Source organism: Crassostrea angulata, chromosome 9 (assembly GCF_025612915.1).
Source record: "Crassostrea angulata isolate pt1a10 chromosome 9, ASM2561291v2, whole genome shotgun sequence".
In the NCBI taxonomy this organism is placed as follows: Eukaryota; Metazoa; Mollusca; class Bivalvia; order Ostreida; family Ostreidae; genus Magallana; species Magallana angulata.
The window spans coordinates 2,419,941-2,443,244 of record NC_069119.1 but is presented as its reverse complement, the minus strand read 5'-3'; the positions used below and the strand labels follow the sequence as shown (position 1 = coordinate 2,443,244).

The 23,304-nt window shown below is 34.6% G+C and overlaps 1 protein-coding gene across 1 annotated transcript; it reads right to left on the bottom strand.

Annotated features, from left to right (window-relative positions):
• Nucleotides 1-245: 245 nt before the first annotated feature.
• Nucleotides 246-23,304, bottom strand: LOC128163222 (uncharacterized). The gene is made up of 7 exons (XM_052826765.1): nucleotides 22,809-23,304; nucleotides 22,065-22,625; nucleotides 21,425-21,709; nucleotides 20,982-21,145; nucleotides 20,780-20,939; nucleotides 1,166-1,228; nucleotides 246-421 (listed from the first exon to the last, which is right to left on the bottom strand). Exons 1-7 carry the CDS (start codon nucleotides 23,302-23,304, stop codon nucleotides 246-248), a joined length of 1,905 nt encoding a protein of 634 aa, XP_052682725.1.

The window sequence follows — 23,304 nt, the reverse complement described above, 5'->3', positions numbered from 1 at the left end:
TTTGAGAATTTTTATTTTGCTTAATTTTTTTTATAGCGGTGGCTCGATGACTTCAGAGTGTTTTATGGCGGCTGATGGGTAAAACTGGATTCTAGATCCACTGGTTTCTTATGTAATCTGTAAGTTGTTGAAGGACGGTTATGACTCGTTTTTTCATCACTCTAAACATAGAATTGATGTGGTTCCATTGAAGAAATGACAAAGCTAGTAGCTGTCTGATGAGGATATGGACACCTTCTCTCTGTCTAGCTGTCTGATGAGGCTGTGGACACCTTCTCTCTGTCTAGCTGTCTGATGAGGCTGTGGACACCTTCTCTCTGTCTACAGGTGGTGACCAGGCCAAGCTGCTGTACACGAGTCCACACAGCCTTTGTCCAGTTTAATGCACAGCCCTTCAAGGTTACCAGTGGGAAGACATCACCTGACATTATTTAAACAAATTGAAATATTTGTGAATAGTAAGATAATATGAAATATTTGTGAATAATATAGATAAAACAACATTGATTAAAAGAGAAATTAATGTTCCTTTAAAATAGTCCTTTGAAATAAATGTTTTGAAACACGGTGCATGCTGTGTTGTTAAGTACATTAGTACAATATATGCGGCAGTGCCTGGTTTGTGTGTGTGTGTGTGTGTGCAATATCATGTATGTATGTTTTAAAACGTTACTCACTTCTGAAACATTGTTGTTTTCTTTTTCCTTCTAATTTGACATCTTTTAATGTGTTTGTTGGGAAGATGTGTTTGTTGGGAAGATTTCTTTTAGTTGTGAGTATGACACATTAAGAATTTTACCATTAACTTCGATGAGGTTGCTAAAAAAAGAATTTAAAATTATATGAAAGGATTTCTGTTATAAAATTTAAAAAAAGAAGAAATTCCTTGAAAAATTGTATGCCATTTTGTTTTAGTGAGTTGTTTAAAATTTAACTTTCATTTACTTTGTTATAGAGCAAAGGCATTACTGCATTAGATTATAATGTTTTTATTGTGGTTATATTTAAATCTTAAATTATTCCAAAACAATTTTAATAACCTTTCAATTGTATGTATAAATACGAGTTGGTAAACAAAAATGTAAACCTAGCAACATTAAGAATGGGTATTGCTGGAAAATAATTAAAAACCATATATTAATATTAAATTAAACATGACATATACCTTTCAAAAGAGACGGACTCAACGTTTCCTTGAAATGTCTCCTCTTCTGCTGGAGCGTCTTTTCTGCAATAGTTCAAATTTAGATATAGTAAACACATGTATTCGGCTACGTTGACGAGCCGAAATAAAAATGTAAAGTGGATTAAAGTTACATATAGATTTTCTTTAAAATAAAGAACGCGCAGATAAAATAGACATGTTAAACACGTACATTATAATTTAAGAATGATAATAAAGCAATGAACTTTCAATCAAGAAAGCTTCCCATTGAATAAAATGAAAGAATGACAAGAAAGTATGGTGTAAAATATTATTTATTGAAACATTTATAACTCTGCATGCAAAGTAAACAAATTATTTAAAGTATTTTATTTACAATCATCTGAAGGAAATTGACATTTCTTTATTTGTCTGAAATAATACAAAAAGTAGGGCATGGGTAAGTGCACAATTCCATGCTTTACTTGATCTGCTTTGCAAAATAGACATACCACGTATTAATCAATAACAAAGGACATACAGTGGTCATAACAAAAGTCATAAGTGCATAAGGACTTGACCAGTCATCTGGCAATGCCAGATCCCCAGTCAAGATCGGATCCGCTAGACTTGTGAAAATATGCTTGTTTTGTTATATTTTCTCCAAAACATGTTTAACATCCATTTTATTATGATCGAGGGCCAAAAGAGTTTTATACCTACTGTCATGAAACTTTACTTCGGGAAGTTGGTGCATCTTGATCTTCTTTAAATCATGCATTGAATTAGACAAATCATTCTTACTTGCCCGGAAAAACTCTTTAATAAAGAGTTATTATATTTTTATATGCATATAATCTACTTTAAACGTTTTTCCTTTGCATACATGTGAATCGGTCATTATCAAATGGTCACCATTGCTAATGTGGCAGCCACAAGAAACCTTCATCTTGCAGTAATCACATCCAATAATTAAATGACTTCCATATGGACAATGCCTTGTTATTTCCTCTATTCTGGTGATAAGAATCTCGTCTGCCGATATGGATATAAATGGCACATTTACCTTTAAATGATCCCTTAATAATTCAAAAGAACCATACCGGTGAATTGAATCATCATTTTCCTTCTGGACTGCAGCCACGAAAGTGGGTGTATTAAAAGGGTTGTACTTAAAACTTATCTTACATTCTCTGTTAAAATGACCCATTGTTTGGCAATATTTCATTAACTGGTGTATCTTTGGTAAAGCATAGTAGAAACCAGAAAGGGATCTTCGCTCCACTATAAACGGAGGCATGGGTGTTATTTTGGTGGCGTGATAGGAATTTGGTTTCAGTGGAACTGGTAATGTTTTGACTTCGCATAGTGTTTCCTTAACACTGGTCCCCATTGGAAATTTCAGAGTTAGCAAAATCTGCTTGCTGTATCTTTGATACCTGAGGATGAAGGATCCTTGCCGTCGGTACAAGTCGGTTGCAACCAGTAGATATTGAAGCCTTCGCTGGATTCTTAGCCAGTGCTAGTTGAAATTCTTCATCTGAAACGAGAACAGGGGAATGTCACCTTCTTTAAGTTCTAAAAAAGCTTTGCGAATTCAGTAAAGATGATTGAAAGTAGTCCGAGATATGTTTTTTGCCATTGTTGTCAACGCAGACATTGCATATGTTTTCTCCAGTTCATCTGGTTTTGTTTTGGCATTTTTCTGGATCGCTTTCAGGTTTTCTCTCGTCCGGTTTATGGCCTCCTTCATATTATTGTATCTTTCATTTTCAATGGTCATGAATGTCTTGAAGATATCAACATGGCTCTGCAGTGTTGTTGTGATATTCGAGTCCAGTCGTATTATTTGGTCGACTCTAACCACAGCTGCTTTCAAATCAGCCACGGTTGCAGTACCAAATATAGACTTAGATATATCTCCAATTAAAGATAATGGAGCGTTTCTCTGCTTTCTCGTTTTACCTGAAAATGAATTGAGAGTTTTAGAAACAAATGATAAGAATTTCGAAACTTCATAATTTATGTCATTATCCATCTGCTTAATTATTCTGTATAAAGGATGTGGCTGGTTTTTTTTTTTACAAAACCTTCATTTAGGCATTTCTTTCTGAAACACAGATCAGAGGGACAGTATCCGGCATGGCTACCACAAAGCTGTGATACCAGTTCATTTGGTCTGTAACGAGTGGTCCACGATCCCTCAGGACTACTCCAACGCTTCCTAGGAACCGATCATTTGCTTCCAGAGTCGTTCCGGCTAACATTACCCAAGTTAGAATGAAATTATAAAACTCCATTGTCATCAATATAGTAAAGTTTTAAAGTAAAATGAGACAAGATATCAAAGGGAGTTCTTCAGTTGAAAATAATTGTCAACTCATGACGGGGCGCGTTTCCGTGATCAAAATTTTAAAAACTGCAACCGATTCATTGCTTCTGCTTGTCGAAGGCATTCCAGTGTTTTTAAAACGAGTATCTTCTACAAAACTCTACAGAACCGGTTTGTTGAAGTTCCCTTACTAACATGTGAACCTGCAGTGTCTGATGGATGTCTTTATCGCAAAAACACGCATCACTGTAACAGGTAAATGTGTCTGAAAATATAAATGGACATTTTCTGCAGCTTTTTGATTTGACATAGCCATGCGAAATAAACAATTCTGACGTCATAATGTAATGACGAGGTCAACGTTTCCCCATTTTTAGTAATTAGATGGGTTGACATTGCATATGATATCGGACATTTACGAAATAGATACATCAACACACCGTATTGTTGACATTTACATAACAAAGCTTTAAGCCTACAAAAATGCTATTAATTTCACTACATTCTGCTGCTTAGTTTGAATAATCTCTGTCTCGAGACCATCACCACAGTTAAAATGCCTCCCATATACCCGTAATGCAAAAATTTGTAGAATCGCTCCGAAATTGCATTTAAAATAACAGTTAAATTATTCATAACAAACCACTTTGAAGCTGTAAATATCTTTCATCTAAAAATTGTATTCATATCAATGAAGAATTCAACACTTTTTCACCAACCTGTTTTATTCGTTTCGAATTTACACACCATGTTGATATTCGAAACTCTCGGGAATTTTCATACTAAATGCACTGAGTAAGAGTTATCTCCCGTATTTCCTAAGATGAACAGATTAAATGACAAATGTTCAAGGAAAATTAACATGTATTTGTAATATCGTTTCTGAGTTAATCCATGCTAATGCGATAGTGTGAAAACATAAACTAAAGAGCCTCCCGTGATTTAGCGTGAATGTAATGAGCATGTGCAAGATTGTAAAATACAAAAATCCAGATAATTTCCGGATTTTTAAAAAGAAGGTTTCGTTGATTATTAATTGGCGAAACTTGATTGAGAAAAAATAAAAACAAATTGGAAATCTTCAAGTACCATTGATGTTTAAAAAATACGAGCCTATCATTAGGGCCCTGCAAGGATTTGCGGGTGCCCTATAGTAATCACTCTGTCCGTCCGTCCTTCTGTCTGTCCGTCTGTCACTCTTCCGTCCACAAATTTCCTGTTTTTTTTTCTAATAACTGTTTTTATGGTTGCCCAATCAAGTTCAAATTTGGTACGGTAGTTCAGTAGGCAGAAATACATATTTTGATGCTAAGTTTGGTTCTCTATATCTTCTGGTTTGGAGCTGGGGTGGTGGGGTAGATTCCAAACTATGCACAAGAATGAATGGGCAAAGAGAGATAACTGCTGAGAATGAATGGGCAAAGAGAAACTGCCGAGAATGTTCCATTGTAACCATGGAAGGATGTGCAATATTTGTCCTTTGGGATTAATTAACCTTCCACAGGAAGAAAATCCTAAGCTTTATCTTTATCTGTCACATTGAGATTAATTACTGCACTGCCTGTGTCTGCAAATGAACTTTGTTTTGAAGTTAAGGTCAATTTTGAATGATGTGTAGTATTGTGTACATTCTTTGAAATATGGATTTAAAATATAATATTCATATTTTATTTTGGTTAAAATACCGTACACAATGATTTATGATAATTTTATTGAATTCTAAAATCAAGATATAAATTAAGATATCCTTTTTCGTTATTTTATTTTTTAATTAATTATTTTATTTTTTTCTGCCTAAATGCTGTTAATTTTAACAGGTAATCAGATAATAACCCCATTCTGTCATTTCTGGAAAAAAAAATCTTATTGTAAATTTAAAAGAAAAGGATGAGAGAGCACAACAATTAATCCCCTGGGATTAATTATCTTACCTGCTGCAGAAAATTTAGAGGCTTATCTCTATCTGTCATATCGAGATTAATAAACACCTTTGTCTGCACTGATGTTTGTTTTGAAGCAAATTAAATTCTCATTCCATGAGCTGCACCCTAATATTTTTACCCCTCAGTTTAAAGGATGGTATTTGATAAAGAATATATTTCATTCTAGTCCAAATACTTATATTCTGTAAAATGAAAAAAAATATATTAATTACAATAAATTAAAAACAATTTTTTTTATTAGATATCAGTTTTTTGATTCTTTTTTTTCTTTTTTAATGGATGTTTTGGTGTTGTTTTTTTTTGGTTGCTATGTTTATATTAAAGGAAACTTAAGAATAGTACCTGAAAATGTTCCTTCTGTAAGCCCTGATTAAATTCAATAAATGGATGAGAGCAGGATAATTAATCCCCTGAGATTATTGCCTGTTTCAAAAAATCTAAGGTATGTCTTTATCTGTTTTATGTATTACCGTACACATGTGTCTGCAAGTGATGTTTGTTTGAAGTTGAGGCAAAGCCTAGGTATCATTGCATTGGTATCAATTCTTTGTTTTTTTTAACAAATTTTATTTCATCCCATGTTAACCCCCTTCATCCCGTGGATATGACTCATTGGATATTTTTTTGATATCCCACAGTTGTGACTTTACAGAGGGATTTGCGTAGGCATAATGAAGTAAAATAATGTGGAGTTTTATAAACAGTGTAAACATTGATTGTGGTGTATACAACATGGGATAAATAGAATCTCATATGATTTGTAGTATAATATGATTTTTATTCAACTTCTGTGTTTTATCCCCTCACTAAGGCTCAAGAAAAAAAAATTGTTGGATGAAAATCATATCCAACTACAAATCACGAGATCCTATATATTCTAGTTCTTTACATCTTCTGCCGGGTATTTATTTTTCATCATTGTTAATATAAACTTAAGAGGATGGAATTCAAAGTTTTTTTCACTTCTCTATATTAATTGTCATAGCGGTAATGATAGATATGTTCATAATTTGTGATTGTTTAAGCTAGCATCCTTAAGATGAGAGTTTATTTTGTCATAGTAGTTTGCAATTGCATGTTTTTTTCATGTTATTCACATTGTTCCTTATTATCCGAAAAATAACCCAATCAGATTCTCTTCTTGTTTTTGTGCCTTTTTTCTTAACCTATTACGAACTCGCAAGGTTTTCCTAAGAAGAGAATCCATCCATGGTTTATCATTCGGCCTTATAGTTACAGTTTTTTCAGGAATGCATTAAAGAATACAAGAAAGGAGTTTGTTTGTAAAATTTATTGTGGCCTTATCTATGTTATCTGTGTCATCAATGATTCTGTACCAATCACATTCAAGTATTAGTTTGTTTAAAAGTTCCATATCTGCATGCTTGTAATCCCAAATTTTGCGTTTATATGCCATGTTTGTATTTGTTATCTGATGAATATAGATGTAAGTTGCACGATGATCACTAAGAACGTTACATACACTTTAAGTACTAGAATCGTGTACACATATATTTTCACTAATTATAATGGGATCTATGAGGGTATTTGTGTTGTGTGTACTTCTTGTGGGTTCATGTATAATATTTGTCAGTCTATAGTTGTTCATAATTGTATGTATCTCGTGTGAGTTATTTACCTTTAAAAAATCAATATTTAGATCACCAAGTATTACAATATTATTAGAAATATCAGTAGCCTTTTCAAAAGACCAAGACAAGTTTTGCCAAAAAGCACTACTAGAGTGTGGAAGACGATGAATACAGCATACTAGAAGAATCCCTTTCGCTTGTGGTATTTCTATCCAAATAATTTCAGTATCTAAATTGTTCTAAATTTTCTCTACGGTTCCCCGTCATTAAGTTTGAAACAAAAATCTTTATTCCACCACCATAGCAGTTGCAATCTTTTCTAAACATATTATTAAAGCCCTCTATGAACAGATTTTCATTTGAAGCGTTTGAGTCTAAATAAGTTTCTGTAAAACATAAAATATAAAAATCATGCACTAAATACATTAGAGAGTCAATCTTGTTCCTAATGCTTCGAATATTAAGATGTAATAAATCAAGGGATTTTTCAACAGAAGGACCTGGGTTTGTCTCAATATCACCGGATAGTAAAAGAATAAAAATCATGAAGGAAAAGAATGATACCCATTCTCGTACTTAGTTGGTGCGTATGCGTGTTCTTTTACGAAATCTTTCAATGATTCCTTAGTCCTTAGAAAAATGTTGCTAACGATGACATCTCTAAAACAATAAGACAAGAAACAGGATTGTACAGGACACTGACAAACACCGACACGAACAATAGAAATTGTCAGTATGTAAAATGTAAAACACAAAACGACAGAAGAAACAGATCGATTTTAATAAAAAAAAACTCTTTAGAAATAAGTTAAATACCACAATATTAAACAGAAAGAAAAAATAATCATAAACACACAGAATCGAATCATAGATTCTTCGAATGTTTTAGGCTTTCCGAACAAATCTGTATGTTTTGTTTGTTTTTGAAACATGTACTCTTAACATTAAAGTTTAACGGATATGATGACCCAAAATATTGTAAACCTAATCGATAGAGTATATATAAAATTCAAGAATTATTTTTTAGTTTAGTTTAATTCATAAAGAAAAGTTTTAATTACCCAGCATTATTAAAGTTTAATTTATTTTTATTACAATGTGTTTATTATTTATTTATCATTATTTTTTGTGAAAACGAAGTGGAAGCACTTGCGTACGCCTAGCTTCGCGCCTGAAAAAGATTTACTTATTCCTTCATCTTCGCTAGCCAAGGGTTTTCGGTCCACTTAGCTCCCCATAAACCCTTGGCGGATTTCATTACGATAACTCGGTGACAAGCTCCGTTTTATGATTGGCTGCAGCTGCGAGTAGCTGATCCAATCGCAGAGCTTGTAAATATAAACTTTAAACGAAAACACATGTGTGATCTTTGGTAAAACATTCGATGCTTTTAACAAGTTGAGACATAAGTTCTCGTGTACAGTGCCTCCCCAACGATGGTCTAACCAGATCGTTTTAAAAACCTATATATTTTACTGGGATTTAACATAGTTCTACAAAATTGTCAAGGCTCGCGTGATAGCATGCGAATAAACAAGGCAAATGTAGAAGCTGCCTATCCCGTTAGTATATATACGTTCTTGCTTCTGGTTATTGCTTTTAAAGGTTCAATGAGCTGCGTTTTATTTAATTTCTTTGTTCCGCAATACTCACGACATCGATACCTGGTTTTATGGCATGAAAGCTTTCCTATGAATCGGCGACTTTTTCACTCCCGGTACAGGTCCTTACAAACACTATGAATAAAACATCCCGCGCTTTCCCTAGGTTATAACTTAATTCGTATGTAATAGAAGCGTTAATTATGTTCCGATTTTCGGTAGTCAACATATTTTCAAGTTGTATTAATGCCATGCAGGGATGGGGTAATTGAAAGAAGATTTTGTAATTGAGTGTAATTAATTACATTTTTCAAATTAATGGGAAGTAATTTGTAATTGGGCCTCCCTTCAATTACAAGTAATTGAATGTATTTAAATACATTCCAAAAATATCATGTATTTTCAATTACTTTTCAATTACATTTCAATTACTTTTTTTCAAGTTAAAAGTTTAAAGGGGTGTCATATTCAGTTCAGTTCTTCATTAAATTATAAGCAGTATGCATGTACAGGTATATAAGGTTAACAGGAGAATGCCCTGTTTTAAATGGGCTTGTGTTTTTACACTTATTAAGTGTCTCATTATGTTTGTCATGTTTATTCAACATGACACTATAGAAAAGGTCTAATTTGTTCAGGCCCGAAGCCCGTTCATACCCTGAACAAATGTATTGAATACAAATTTAGTATAAAAAGTCTTCTTCATAACCAAACATGAACCCAATGACACTGGATTTAGTACCCATAATAATTTAATGTTTATACATTATTTTAAAATATACATTTTAAAGCAAAATCTATAAATAATTATGATTAAAATGAACACAAACCTTTAAAGACATTACCTTATTTTTGTTGATAACATCTTGCTTTTTTTTATCTATTTATCTAGTTCATCCTTGCATACATTTAAAACTACAGGTAACATTAACTTTCTTAACTACATATTGGTGTAATTTTTTTATTGTATCAGTACAAACTGAGACGTATTTGCAATAATATTGTATATGTTGTTTAACATGTAGGGAGAGGGCGAATTAAGTTTTATAACTTGTGCCCAATCCCATTGTAATATATAATGCAATAAAATATGTTCAAATCAAATCACATTACCATAAAAAAGTTCTGTGTGTCTCAATGCTGTTAATACATTGTACATGTATTTATTCTTAAGATATTAAAAGTAATTGAAATTTATTTAATTACATTTGTCAAAGTAATTGAAAGTAATTAATTACATTTGAAAAAATGAATGTAATTGTAATTGCAAGTAATGGACAAAATTATTTATGTATTTGAAAGTAATTAATTACATTTCAAAGTAATTAACCCCAACCCTGATGCCATGATGTGTATCTAACCCGTTGTTTATTTCGATTAAATTTGAAAATATGCAAGGGGCGCAACTCAAGTTGCTCGCTAGATAGCGCAACCACATCACCGAGTTTTCGTAATGAAATCCGCCAAGGGTTTATGGGTAGCAAAGTGGACCGAAAACCCTTGACTAGCGAATGTGTAATTCCTCTGTCTGTGACAGTGTCTGCCCTTCGGAATAATTGTAGCTCCCTGGATTTTCACAAAATTGATGAAGATCCCAATAAGCTATCTTCGCCGACTAGGGTTAAAAATGGTGATTTACTTGGACGACATACTAGTATTTAACAAGACAAGGGAATATGCAGTGTTAGATGGCATAAAAGTGAGAGAGTTTTATGATAAATATCCAGAAATCAATATTCACACCTATTCAAGTAATATAATTTCTAAGATGCAAGGTAGATTCTATGACAGTGAAAATCTATTTACCACAAAAATGTTTGTGTCGATCATTTTGAGGTCTTAATGTCAGACATAGTATCTGTAAGAAAAAAATAAAATTAAACTAAAATAAGTTTGTGCAGAGCTATAAACACACGGTCCGTTACATCAATGAATAAAATAAGAGTTTATTCCTCTTTGGGGTAACATTTTGTCTAATTCCGAAGTGAACTGTGTTAGATGGCTGCGAACCGACAATGGTTGTATCCAATAACATTCTTCATATGTAATGGTGGAAAAAAAGGTATAAATCTAAACACCAAGTCATATTAATTATTATTTAGTTTATATCTGCGATTTATTTCCATTACAATGAATTCTCCGTAAAGCAACAAGCAGCCATGTTTGGATGATCTATCCAAAGTGTGTGTAATGTTATGAACTGTTTCTTTGTATCGCAACAGCCAATTCGTTTCCGTTTCTTTTATTTATCAAATGTAGGAAAAGATTGACTACGATAAAAAGTAATATTACGAAACTTATTATGATGTACACGTATAAATCTGACAGAAAAATTCCATGATAATAATAATAATGCCTGACCTGATGATATTTTATATAATAAACAAACAATGTACGAAAGTATTAGAGTAGAAAATTTAGACTTGACCGATGTTCCATACCCTTTTTGTTTACATATTGAAACTTGTTTAAACGACAAAAATACACTATGGGGGAGGGGAGGGGGGGGGGGACGCAAAAATTTATTACTGTGTATAACAACAATGCAAATGGTAATTACCGTGATTATTTTCTGATACATCTATTATTATTCAATAAACAGTTCAAACTTCACTACGCCGTAGTCTACGGTTCTTACAGGTATGGCGGCCTTGCATCACATAACGAAAATAATATGTCTGGACGAAATTGGAAAAAAATGAAAAACCTGTTCTGATAAATTTGGAAAATAAATTTGGAAATCATAAAAATCAATTTTATAGTGTGAAATAAACAAGAGTCTGTATTACAGTGTATATTTTTGTTTTGAACATATTTTATTCACTAAACAAAAGGATCAGAAACAAGTTCTAACAACTAACAAGTTCCTCTCCTTAAATGTAACGATAGTTGTCATGCATATGAATATAGAACAAAACAAAAGAAAATATAATATTGATATACACAAAGAAATATTATTTAAATCTCAAGGATTCGTCTATAAACTTTAATACAGAAGCAAAAATGCTTTTGTTGATATGTAAAGGTAGGTTGTTGTTGCCATATAAAAGTAAATTAGTATCAATATTGACTAAATCTAACATAACAATTGATCAAACATGTTGTTTTTCGTTCTAGAGTATTTTTTACAAGAAAAAAAGAAATGATACACATCTTCTGTTTGACCACATAAACAACGGATTATTTATAATATTACGTTTACAAAGATCATAGTTTAATACACTGTTATGTCTCAGCTCTGTATGAATAATGTTGGTACAGCGTTTACCAAAAGAAAAATAAATAGGGGGTTTCGTAACTTTAGGCATATGTTTGCAAAACAAATTGATTGAGGTGGCTGTTCTGGCTTCTATATTTAGTGAATTCCATTGATTGACAGCATTGGGTACAAAACCTAACCTGCACTTAGGAACATTAAACTGATCCTTGTTTCGTGTGTTGTATCGCGATATGTTTTCCCGCTTGTTAGGAATAATATCACATAAACTAGAGACGAGCTCGTTGCAAGCAACGATTAGGTTTTCCGTCGTTGCTGCGTCATACTTGTGACGTATTACAAAAAATTAATAGCTGACCATAGTACAATATTAGATGTGTAAACACTGAGAAACAAAGTATTATATTTCTGTGACCGCGTAGATTTTACGGTGATAGAGAATGTATCTGGTCTGCATCGGTCGTCTGCAGTACGAACCGGGTGAGGGAATGTTGGCGTAAAGTCTATAAGGTATAAGGCTGTGGCGCACTGTAGGTCGTAAGCTAAAACGAAGGGTAGGTTTGCCGTATTCCCGAAGGTCCACCAGTATACAGTGCCAGAGAAATAAACAGGCAATTGATGCAGGATTCCACATTATTGGACGAGACTCAACGATGGCAACATTATAACAATTTAACAGACAGACATGTTACAAACAATTCGGATATGGCCAGTAGTGGCCTCCGGACTCAAGACTCTGGAAGAGTCGGACGTGGCCGGGGCTGGCCGCCGTATTCCAGACTGCGCATTGACAATTGTACATAACTATTTATAAGAATCTTAACAATGAGTATAAATTGACAGGTAATGATATAAGTAGGCTGAGTGAAAGGTTCACAGATATAAACTAATTAAATAAACTCAACGAGTCTTTGATGTCCAAGAAATGAAAATCTGATAACTGCACAATGTTGTTTTAAGAGATTAACAGTCCTTGAGACATGACACTCTGTCTCTTTCAAATCACATATAAAGTCTTTAAAAATTAAAAGTGTCAATCACTAAATAAAAAAGTAACTTTGTAAGAAATAAACTGTGAGAAAAAATTACGAATTTTACAAGTAAAGTAAAAAAAAAATTATAATTTTACAGTGCATTTTGCACGATGATACTACATGTTTATAAGCAAATGCAGATCTTAACACGTTGTCTCTAGTTTGAATCGCCGCATTTTATTCACAGAGTGAGACTGTGGTTATGCCCGGTACGGAGGTAAAAAGACCATTGGCAAACGTTTTACACGCATTTTTATCGAACGCAAGCGCCAATGAATCTCTTAGTATATATGCAGAGATCCTGGAAAATTTACAAGGGGTTTTGAAGAATAATTTTGTATTTCGAGGAGGGGGAACATGCGCGGATCAGAAAATTTTTCCGGGGAGGGGGTTGAAAAGTCAGACGGTTATTTAAGTTTGCCAAGGGATGTCCGAGGCATATTTGGTAAGTTTATAATGTACACGTAATTGAAAGAAATTTCGCTGGGGGGGGGGGGGGGGGGTCTGAACCCTTCCCCTTCTAGATCCGCGCACGGAGAAGATCGATGCCGGTAATTTTACTATAATTTTAACCATTTTTATTTAATTATTCATGTTCATAATTATCAGAAAACCAATTTTACCTTTCAAAGCAGTTAAAACTTAAGATACGAACCATTTAGTCTCGGTGAGTATTGCGTCCGCGTACGAAAATAATGGCAATTTTCAAGAAATTCGGATGGACGATATGAGTCCTTGGTCGTTCATCCGATTCTTTTTCTGACTGAAAGCTACAGACCTGCAGTTAGAGATTGTCAAACTCTTATTGATTATGTCAATTTGTTTGTCTCAAAGAATCATTTTTAAATCAATAAAGTTTTACCTTGAAAAAAAGAAAGAAATCGGGCACAATTTTCAATGTTAGCAATTTACAATGTTATGGTCTAATAAAATTTCAAGAAACAACTCTTCATTGCTTTATCCGAAATATTGTATGAAAAAAAATTTACATCGCATTTTTTAAATTACAAAAGGATATTCAAAATAAACTTGATTTAACCTCTAACAAACAGGCATAAAGAGAGACTGAGAACCAATTTCTTCTCTTTTTTTTTTACATCAAAAGAAATTCAAAAATAAATCAAAATATATTTTTTCTTTTTATGCGTTAATGAAAATGTAGATCAGCAAGGGGTTCTTTGTCGTGCAAGCACCTACTTACATATATAATGTAACAGATTGTTACACGGGTCTACAACGATGACAAATATCGAAAAGGCAATATTGTGGGTGAAGGATGAATGTGTAGTTTGTTTTTGAAGTTTATTTTTGATACATGTAATTATATTTATATGGATCGGTTATGTTTGTTAGTATGTTTTGTTTATTAAAGAGGGGAATAAAGAAATGAGTAATTTTCAAGCACGTAGCATCGTTTTTGAAAGGGGGGGGCAAACTCATCCAACAAATCTTGACAAGCAAAAAAAGAATTTTTTTTTTTAGAATTTTCCAAAATTTCACTCATAATTTCATGATTTTCATACCATTTTTTTACATGCTACAAAAATGGGGGAGGGGGGGGGGCAATAAATATAAATAGACGTCATAAATCCCATATCAAACGACATATTACCACTTGATTCTGTGCGTCTTTTTAATGAATTTATAAACAGCGGCAAATTCTAAAATGTATTTTTAAAGGTAATGTTAGCTGCAAGTCTGTAGACCTTGTATGAAAAATTTCGGATGGTAGTCGATTTTTCCGGGATACAGACCGAGCGGTACATATATGCAGTTAAGGTAACTAAGAATGATTCCAATAAAATACTTTGTTGAGTAATGCAAGCTTTTAAGAAAGCAATACTTATATTTGTTTAAAATATATCACCCAAATACTTCGTCTTACATTCGCTATTTGTAGAACAAGCAGAACCAGTATCAGTCTGACCGGCCTCACCATATACATTGTTGGAATTTAATTGTCCTAGCATTGCATTGCTCTGCATGTACACAATTTCTTTTAAATATTAAACACTTAAAGTGTTCATCTATATGGCTACACATAACGTACACACGTGATTCAAAATAAACAACACGGAAAACGGTAAAGAATTCAGTCATTGAGTCTACATTTTATAGAACTTGTAAAAAACACATTGCGGGTCTGAATGTTTGTTGATATGTCAATCTATCAATATACAGCTTGTTAAATATTTTCGATTGCTAAGGCTACAGCGTATTTGATGAACATTGAACAACATTTTTTCCATGCCACTTTTTTCCATGGAAGATAGCAAATGTAAACAAGTATAAAGCATTTATAAAATTCATTGAAATACCTCCTTAGAATTGTGTATGGAATAAATAATTTATAAGTTGCTGCTGAAGGTTGTTTGGTATTTTCGTTTGTAGATGTTTTGCAAATAAAAAACCTGAAACGCGGGGCAAGTCATAATTAATATCCCTAATAACCGTAACTTACAACTAGCGTCTTTGGATTCAAATATTATCGTATACGAATATTAAGTTTACTTTTTAAAATCATCTCCACGATGATAATTATATTATATCCATCGCAAATCTGTATTTTTTTTGCTTTAAAAGAATTGTTCTATCTGGAGCAATCCCGCGTTCGTTTAAATTGCCAGCGTACATGTGTCATGTCAGTAAGACACATTGTGCTTCATAAGACGGCCGTGTATACGTATTGTAGAAAAGTTGAGTTAATTACCATGCATTGGAACCATTTTATTAACACATCTCCCAGTACTGAAACAATTCAAAATGTCTCTGTTACAGTAACACAGTGGGGCGTTAAACATGTACGTCCAGCTCTACAAGCACATGCACTATCGTCTAGGCGACGGCCTGAATACAGCTATCGACTCTCCTATCGATCGGTTACCTGAATCTCGTAATGCATCTAAATATAGACAGGGGCACAGTTATGAAACAAACAACAAAAATAAGGTCAAAGAGGTTCATCTATATGAAATGAAATTGTACATATGAATAAAAACATTTGTAAATTGTATGTGGAATTATTTTTGCGCACTACATGTTTCAGTTAGTGCATTACAAGAAGCCCTTTCATAACCTCATAAACGTGCGCACCCCCACAAAAATGGACCAAACTGACAACAATTGTTCCTGCAAATACTGACTGTAAATTACGAAAATATTAAATTGAATACTATAGAAGGATTTAAAATTAATTTCTTTACAAATTTGCTTCAATAATGCATTAGAAATTTTTATTCCTTTTTAAGTAATTGACAAGAAACGTTGGACGCCTCTAACTCCCTAATTATAAGGGCCAGCCCTCTTTTCGGCATACCGAATGAAAGGTCTGAGTAAGACCAAGAACTTTTAAAATACATGTTATAAAAAAAATTTTATCAGGTAGAAAACTAACACGGAAAATACGCGAATTTTTTTGATTTTTTTTTCTTACCTTTATTTCAACATCTATACCACCCCTTTTATTTGCATTTAAATAATAAATAAAATATATCTCGCACAAATTCAATGTATTAGCTTCCAAACCAGTCCATCTTTGAGACTCTGCCAGTCATCGTTTAAGTTAAACCCCCTGGACAAAAGAAGTCGTTAAAGTCTTTAACAATTATAAAGAATCATCTGGCTGATTAGTTTCTAAGAAGAAGATTTTTAAAGATTTACCATATATATTCCTTTGTTAAACTTTGACCCCCCATTGTGGCCCCACCCTACCCCCGGGGATCATGATTTTCACAACTTTGAATTTACACTACCTAAGGACGCTTCCACATAAGTTTCAGCTTACCTGGCTGATTAGTTTCTGAGAAGAAGATTTTTAAAGATTTACTCTATATATTTCTACGTAAAACTTCGACCTTCCATTGTGGCCCCACCCTACCCTCGGGGGTCATGATTTTCACAACAATGAATCTACACTACCTGATGATGCTTCCACACAAGTTTCAGCTTTCCTGGCTGATTAGTTTCTGAGAAGAACATTTTTAAAGATTTACTTTATATATTCCTATGTTAAACTTCGACACCCCATTGTGGCCCCACCCTACTCCTGGGGATCATGATTTTCACAACTATGAATCTACACTACCTGAGGATGCTTCCACACAAGTTTCAGCTTTCCTGGCTGATTAGTTTCTGAGAAGAAGAATTTTAAAGATTTACTCTATATATTCATATGTAAAACTTCGACCACCCATTGTGGCCCCACCCTACCCCCGGGGGTCATGATTTTCACAACTATGAATCTACACTACCTGAGGATGCTTCCAGTCAAGTTTCAGCTTTTCTGGCTAATTAGTTTCTGAGAAAAAGATTTTTAAAGATTTACTCTATATATTCCTATGTATAACTTCAACCAACCAATAAGGCCCCAGCCTACCCTCGGGGGTTATGATTTTCACAACTATGAATTTACACTACCTGAGGATGCTTCCACACAAGTTTCAGCTTTCCTGGTCTTATGGTTCATGAGAAGGAGATTTTTAAAGATTTACTCTATATATTCCTATGTTAAATTTCGACCCCCAATTGTGGCCCCCCCCTCCCCCCGGGAGTCATGATTTTCACAACAATAAATCTACACTACCTGAGGATGCTTCCACACAAGTTTCAGCTTTCCTGGTTTTATGGTTCATGAGAAGAAGATTTTTAAAGATTTACTCGGTATATTCCTATGTAAAACTTCGACCTTCCATTATGGCCCCACCCTACCCTCGGGGGTCATGAATTTCACAAATTAGAATCTACACTACCTGAGGATGCTTCCACAAAAGTTTCAGCTTTCCTGGTTTTATGGTTCATGAGAAGAAGATTTTTAAAGATTTACTCTATATATTCCTATGTTAAATTTCGACCCCCCCCCCATTGTGGCCCCACCCTACCCCCGGGGGTCATGAATTTCACAAATTAGAATCTACACTACCTGAGGATGCTTCCACACAAGTTTCAGCTTTCCTGGTCTTATGGTTCATGAGAAGAAGATTTTTAAAGATTTACTCTATGTATTCCTATGTAAAACTTTGACCCCCCATTGTGGCCTCACCCTACCCCCGGGGGTCATGAATTTCACAAATTAGAATCTACACTACCTGAGGATGCTTCCACAAAAGTTTCAGCTTCCTGGTCTTATGGTTCATGAGAAGAAGATTTTTGAAAATTTCTCGATAATTTTGATAAATTCCAAATTATCTCCCTTTGCAAAATCGCGTGGTCCTTAATTTTCACAACTTTAAATTCCCTTAGGCTAAGGATGCTTTGTGCCAAGTTTGGTTGAAATTGGCCCAGTGGTTCTTGAGAAGATGTTGAAAATGTGAAAAGTTTACAGACAGACGGACAGACAGACAGACGGACGGACAGACAGACAGACGGACGACAGACAAAATGTGATCAGAATAGCTCACTTGAGCTTTCAGCTCAGGTGAGCTAAAAATGAGTCGGGTTTTCCGAGAGTTTTGAGTAAGGCAAACTCTGCACAGAGAGAATAGACAACACAAAGTATATAATAAGAAACGAAACACAGTTATTGAAGACAAAAGCTGTGTTTTGCATGTAGTAAATATTTACAGAGTATTTATACACCCAACATTGAGTGTCGAACGTGTAGACGTGAGTCAACTAAACTGCACAATTATACAGGCGTGGAAGGTAGCTGTAATACACATGGTGATATTTAATCAGAGTTTATCACGTGACCGAATTGAATTAGATCTGCCTCCTCCTGAATGTAATGGGCGCGATTGTTGAGATCGTAAACTTTAATTTTGCCATTGGAGGAAGAAACCGATTTCATGTTGTGATTTCTGCACAATTGCCTGCCAAGGAACAAGAGTCTATCCCGGTATTTGGTCAGGTCCTCATTGATGGCCACATTTCTAGTACTTGGTTTGTTTTTGAATTTTTTCGAGTTTTTGACGAGATGAAATTTAAGATCAACCGACTTTAGTCTGTCAATAATTTGTCTTGGGCGTATTCGATATCGATCTGGTTTGCCTACTCGGTGTTACACAATTATATCTTCTCTCTGTAGAGGGATACCAACTGCCGAGACTGCCTCTTGAATTTTGTCACTGGTGTTTTCAGCGGTTTCTGGTATACCAGCCACTCGAACCAAAGGTCTTCGGCCGTATTGTTAAAGCTCATCTTTTGTTTTTTTGAAAGAGGTCTTTATTTTGTTTTTCTAAAACGTTAACTTTTTCCTTCAGTGGCTGAGTGGCTTTGTGAACTGCAGCTTTTACGACGTCTTGATGTACTGATTGTTGCGAGTTTAGCGCTTAGTAAAGACAGTGAACAGTAAACAGTTTATGTGAATTATACACAGGACAATTGCAGCTGCAGATTTAAACAAAGTGACACAAAACATGTGTGGTTTTGAGAGCTTACTAGATTTGTACAGAAACATTTACAACCTGTCAATATCCAAGCTATATCCTTAAAACGGCTGGTGTTAAGCTGAACATGTCCTCCTCATCAGTACGGGGTCTGTGTTCATCTACAACAAGCCATTAATTTACCATTTATTTATCTATATCATACAGATTACAAATAAATTCATTAATTGATTAATTAATTAAATAAATTCAATTATGTCAATTGAAATAAAGGAAAATGAAAATACCCCGAAGGGTTCTATGGGATTTGATCACGTGACCAACCCGTATTTATATCACGATATACATTCAAACGTGATACCTTATTTCTTATATTTACATTTGTTGCTAATTATGACAATAACAATACTCCATACTTTCTTTCTTGTGATGACCTAGTCCTAGAAAGCCGCTTCGATTAAGATGACGTAACAAAAAATAGTACAACAATGTTGCAAGTATTTGATTATCATGATAAATAAATATGACATTACTTTTGACAAAACAACCCTTTTTTATTATAATAAAGTGAAACAGAAAAGAAAATTCATTTGTACAGTTGAAAAAAAAAACGATTGAAGCTTGACGGAATAGTACCACTTCTGTTGGCTGAAGTCGCAGAGCGGTTGGAATTTTGAAAACAAAGCGATTGAAAATTGAGATAGAGGCTACTTAAGCATTTTCAGGGGAAACTCTATCGCAATCAGATTCAAAAGCAATATGATTTACCTCCGACATTATATGGGAAAGCTATTTCAATTTCTATGTTCTTTTTACGGAACAAAACGGACAGAGGACAGAGAAGCACAAGGAGTTAAATTTGACCGTGATCCTTGAATGGACAAAACACAAATAGTCTGTGATATTGCGTTTGCGATTTTGGTCAAGGCTTGTAAAAAAATTTAGAAATAAATTTAACTGAATTAACTCCTTTGACAAATTGCGATTATAAATATCAAGAACACCTCGTGTCGATGTCGATCCATTAACATTATTCTGTTTATCCTGAATGATATATCCCCCGCAATTAATGTTATATTTTTTAGAAAACGAATTAATAAAACTTCGGATAACAAAAGACAGATACGTTATTTTTTATGCCTTAATTATGTTTTCATTACGATATCTAATAGGTGTGTTTCAGCACCGGTTAGGTTTAGTACAAAGTAGTGACCTATAATATATAGGTTATTCATGCGCTACCTTGACCCCTTGACTCATAATGATGTTATGCAGAAATAAGAGCGGATTGCACAAACAGTGTTATATAAGGGAAAACATTTGCAAGTGTAAATATTGTTAAAATAAAGTGGCATGTGACTGTGCACCATAATTTGGAAAACGTTTAATTTTTTTTTTTTTTTTTTTTTTGATAATCAATTAATCCCTATGACTGGTAGATAAAGCTAAACCTGTAACAATTGTCTGTTTATATTCAAACAATCACACAGATAAACATGTCTTACATGTATTTTGTTGACTGATAATTAAAACAGACTGTGTGTCTTGGGTATCTATATCTAATTAATGTGAATGACATTGACGTACACTTACCTGTCGGAGCGGCCTGTCTGATGATATAGCTGTAGATACACACAGTGCTGTTGTTCAGTGATCCGACCCAGAGACGGTGAGAGTTGAAATCATAATTCAGGCTCCATGGTCTATCCATCTCTTGTGGTCTTGTCAGTAGGTATGACAGGAACAGACCGTCCTTATGTATTATATGTACTTTTTTGGTTTCATCATCACACACCAGGATGTGTGACAACTCGTCAGTACATATGCCTCTTGGCTTTAGTCGTAATCTTGATGAGCGTCCTGTATAGGAGAAACGATGTCTTCCTCCACGCTCCGTGACCACTACAGCACCAGACCCATCGTCATAGTCAGACACCACGACATCCCCATTGTTGTTTTCTGTTACATAGTTAGGTACTTTATACAGTTCCCGTCCTGTGTTGTCGGGTTGCATGGTTTGTGTCAGTTGTCCGCTCTGGTTGTACCGGGTTACCTTGCTTGTCTCTGTATGTATATAACGCATCCCGACCAGTAGATCCCCAGTGAACGGGGACCAGTACACACACCATGGGTACCATGTAGAGTCTGTTCTTTCTATAAATGTGGTGGTTGTTTTCATATCCTTTGACAATTTGTTGATGTTATATTTCCTATCAATATAAATCAGTTCACTCTCACTGTTCACTGTGTGTAATCCTCTATATAAACCACTGTATGAATCCTCCACATTATGTAGAGTGGCACCTGTTGTGTCTGTCAAGGTGAGAGTGTATCTATCACTGACCCAGACCCGGTCTGATGTCACACAGGAAATGTGATAACAACACCTAACACCTTTCACGATGAGAAAATGAAGTAAATCGAGAGGAGACGTCAGTTTCGGTAGACACTGGTTTCCATACTGTGCTTTTTCTGTCCCTGGAATTGGGATTCCACTCAGTGACTCCATCACACGACTTTGATCTACAAACATCAAACATAGAGTTCTAATTCTGTATTTTTACATGGGGTAAATAATGTTAATTTATTACTCTGATAAACGGAATTTCCAAACATAGTTACCTTCTAAAAATGAATTGCTCTTGTATAATTTTTTTCATAAACATGATAACGTTTGCATTTTTTTACTTAAATAAGTTTGAGCATATATAGAAAACAGTAATAAACTATATATAGTTGCATGTACATACATGTAATAATGAATTTACATTACATGCATATATAACTAATATATGAATTGCAGTCACAATGAAACAATGTAATATGAATTAATTAAAAATTTGATATGACATGATCAATGATAATGACTTAGACTTACCTGTCAGAGCGTCCTGTCTGGTGATATACCTGTAGACACACACCTTGTTGTTGTCCCATGATCCGACCCAAAGACGGTGACTTTTGACATCATAACTCAGGCTCCGTGGTTCACCCATCTCTTGTGATCCTGTCAGTAAATGTGACAGGAACTGGCCGTCCATATGTAACATATGTACGGTTTTGGTTTTATAATCACACACCAGGATGTGTGACAGCGAGTCAGTACAAATTCCACATGGCATCAGTTCTGATCCTGGCGAATGTCCTGTGTAAGAGAAACGATGTCTTCCCCCACGCTCTGTCACCACTACAGCACCGTGCCAATAGATAGAGTCAGACACCACGACATCCCCATTGTTGTTCTCTGTTATATAGTTAGGTAAACTATACACTAGCCGCCCTGACTTGTCCCGCTGTATGGTTTGTGTCAGTTGTCCACTTCCGTTGTACCGGGTAACCTTGCCTGTCTCTGTATGTATATGATACATCCCGACCAGTAGATCCCCAGTGGACGGGGACCAGTACACACATCGTGGTCTCCATTTGAAGTTTGTTTTCTCTATAAATGTGTTGGTTGTTTTTAAATCCTTAGACAGTTTGTTGATGTTATCATTCCTATCTATATAAATCAGTTCACTCTCACTGTTCACTGTGTGTAATCCGCCTTGTAAATCGGTAAAATCACTATGGTAACCTCTATATAAACCTCTACATAAATCATCCACATGATGTAGGGGGATACCTGTTTTGTCTGTCAAGATGAGATTGTTCCACACATCACTGACCCAGACCCAGTCTGATGTCACACAGGAAATGTGATAACAACAACAAACACCTGTCAGTGTGAGAGATTGATGGGACTCAGTACCATACATCAGTTTCAGCAGACACTGGTCTCCTACGCGTCGGTTTCCTCTCTCCGTGATTTGGATTGAACTCAGTGACTCCATCACATCCACCTTGTTAAGTGACTCAGTCATGGAGAGCTGGCTTGTGTGGAGTTTAAGCTGTATCTGGGAGAGGGCTCTCTTTATGGATGAAAGAAATTGTAGCGGTCTGATTACTCTCCTCTGTTCATATATGTTTACATATCTCTGTAGACCGGCAATATGTCTGAGCATTTCTAACTTCTGTTTTAACAATCTGTGTTTGAAATCAAAATCACAAAACATAACGCGCATTAAATCGTTTTGTAAATAGTAAATGAGATGTTTCAGTGTGTGGGCCTTTGTTACCAT

Bases quoted from the DNA above. Each gene is read 5' to 3' on its own strand.
- LOC128163222 (XM_052826765.1), bottom strand. From the start codon at position 23,304: ATGGTAACAAAGGCCCACACACTGAAACATCTCATTTACTATTTACAA. The intron at 1,229-20,779 runs GTAAGTGTACGT...GAACTATTGCAG, and splicing joins CAGACAGGCCGCTCCGACAG to AAAAGACGCTCCAGCAGAAG. The intron at 422-1,165 runs GTATATGTCATG...AAATAATGTCAG, and splicing joins GAGTCCGTCTCTTTTGAAAG to GTGATGTCTTCCCACTGGTA.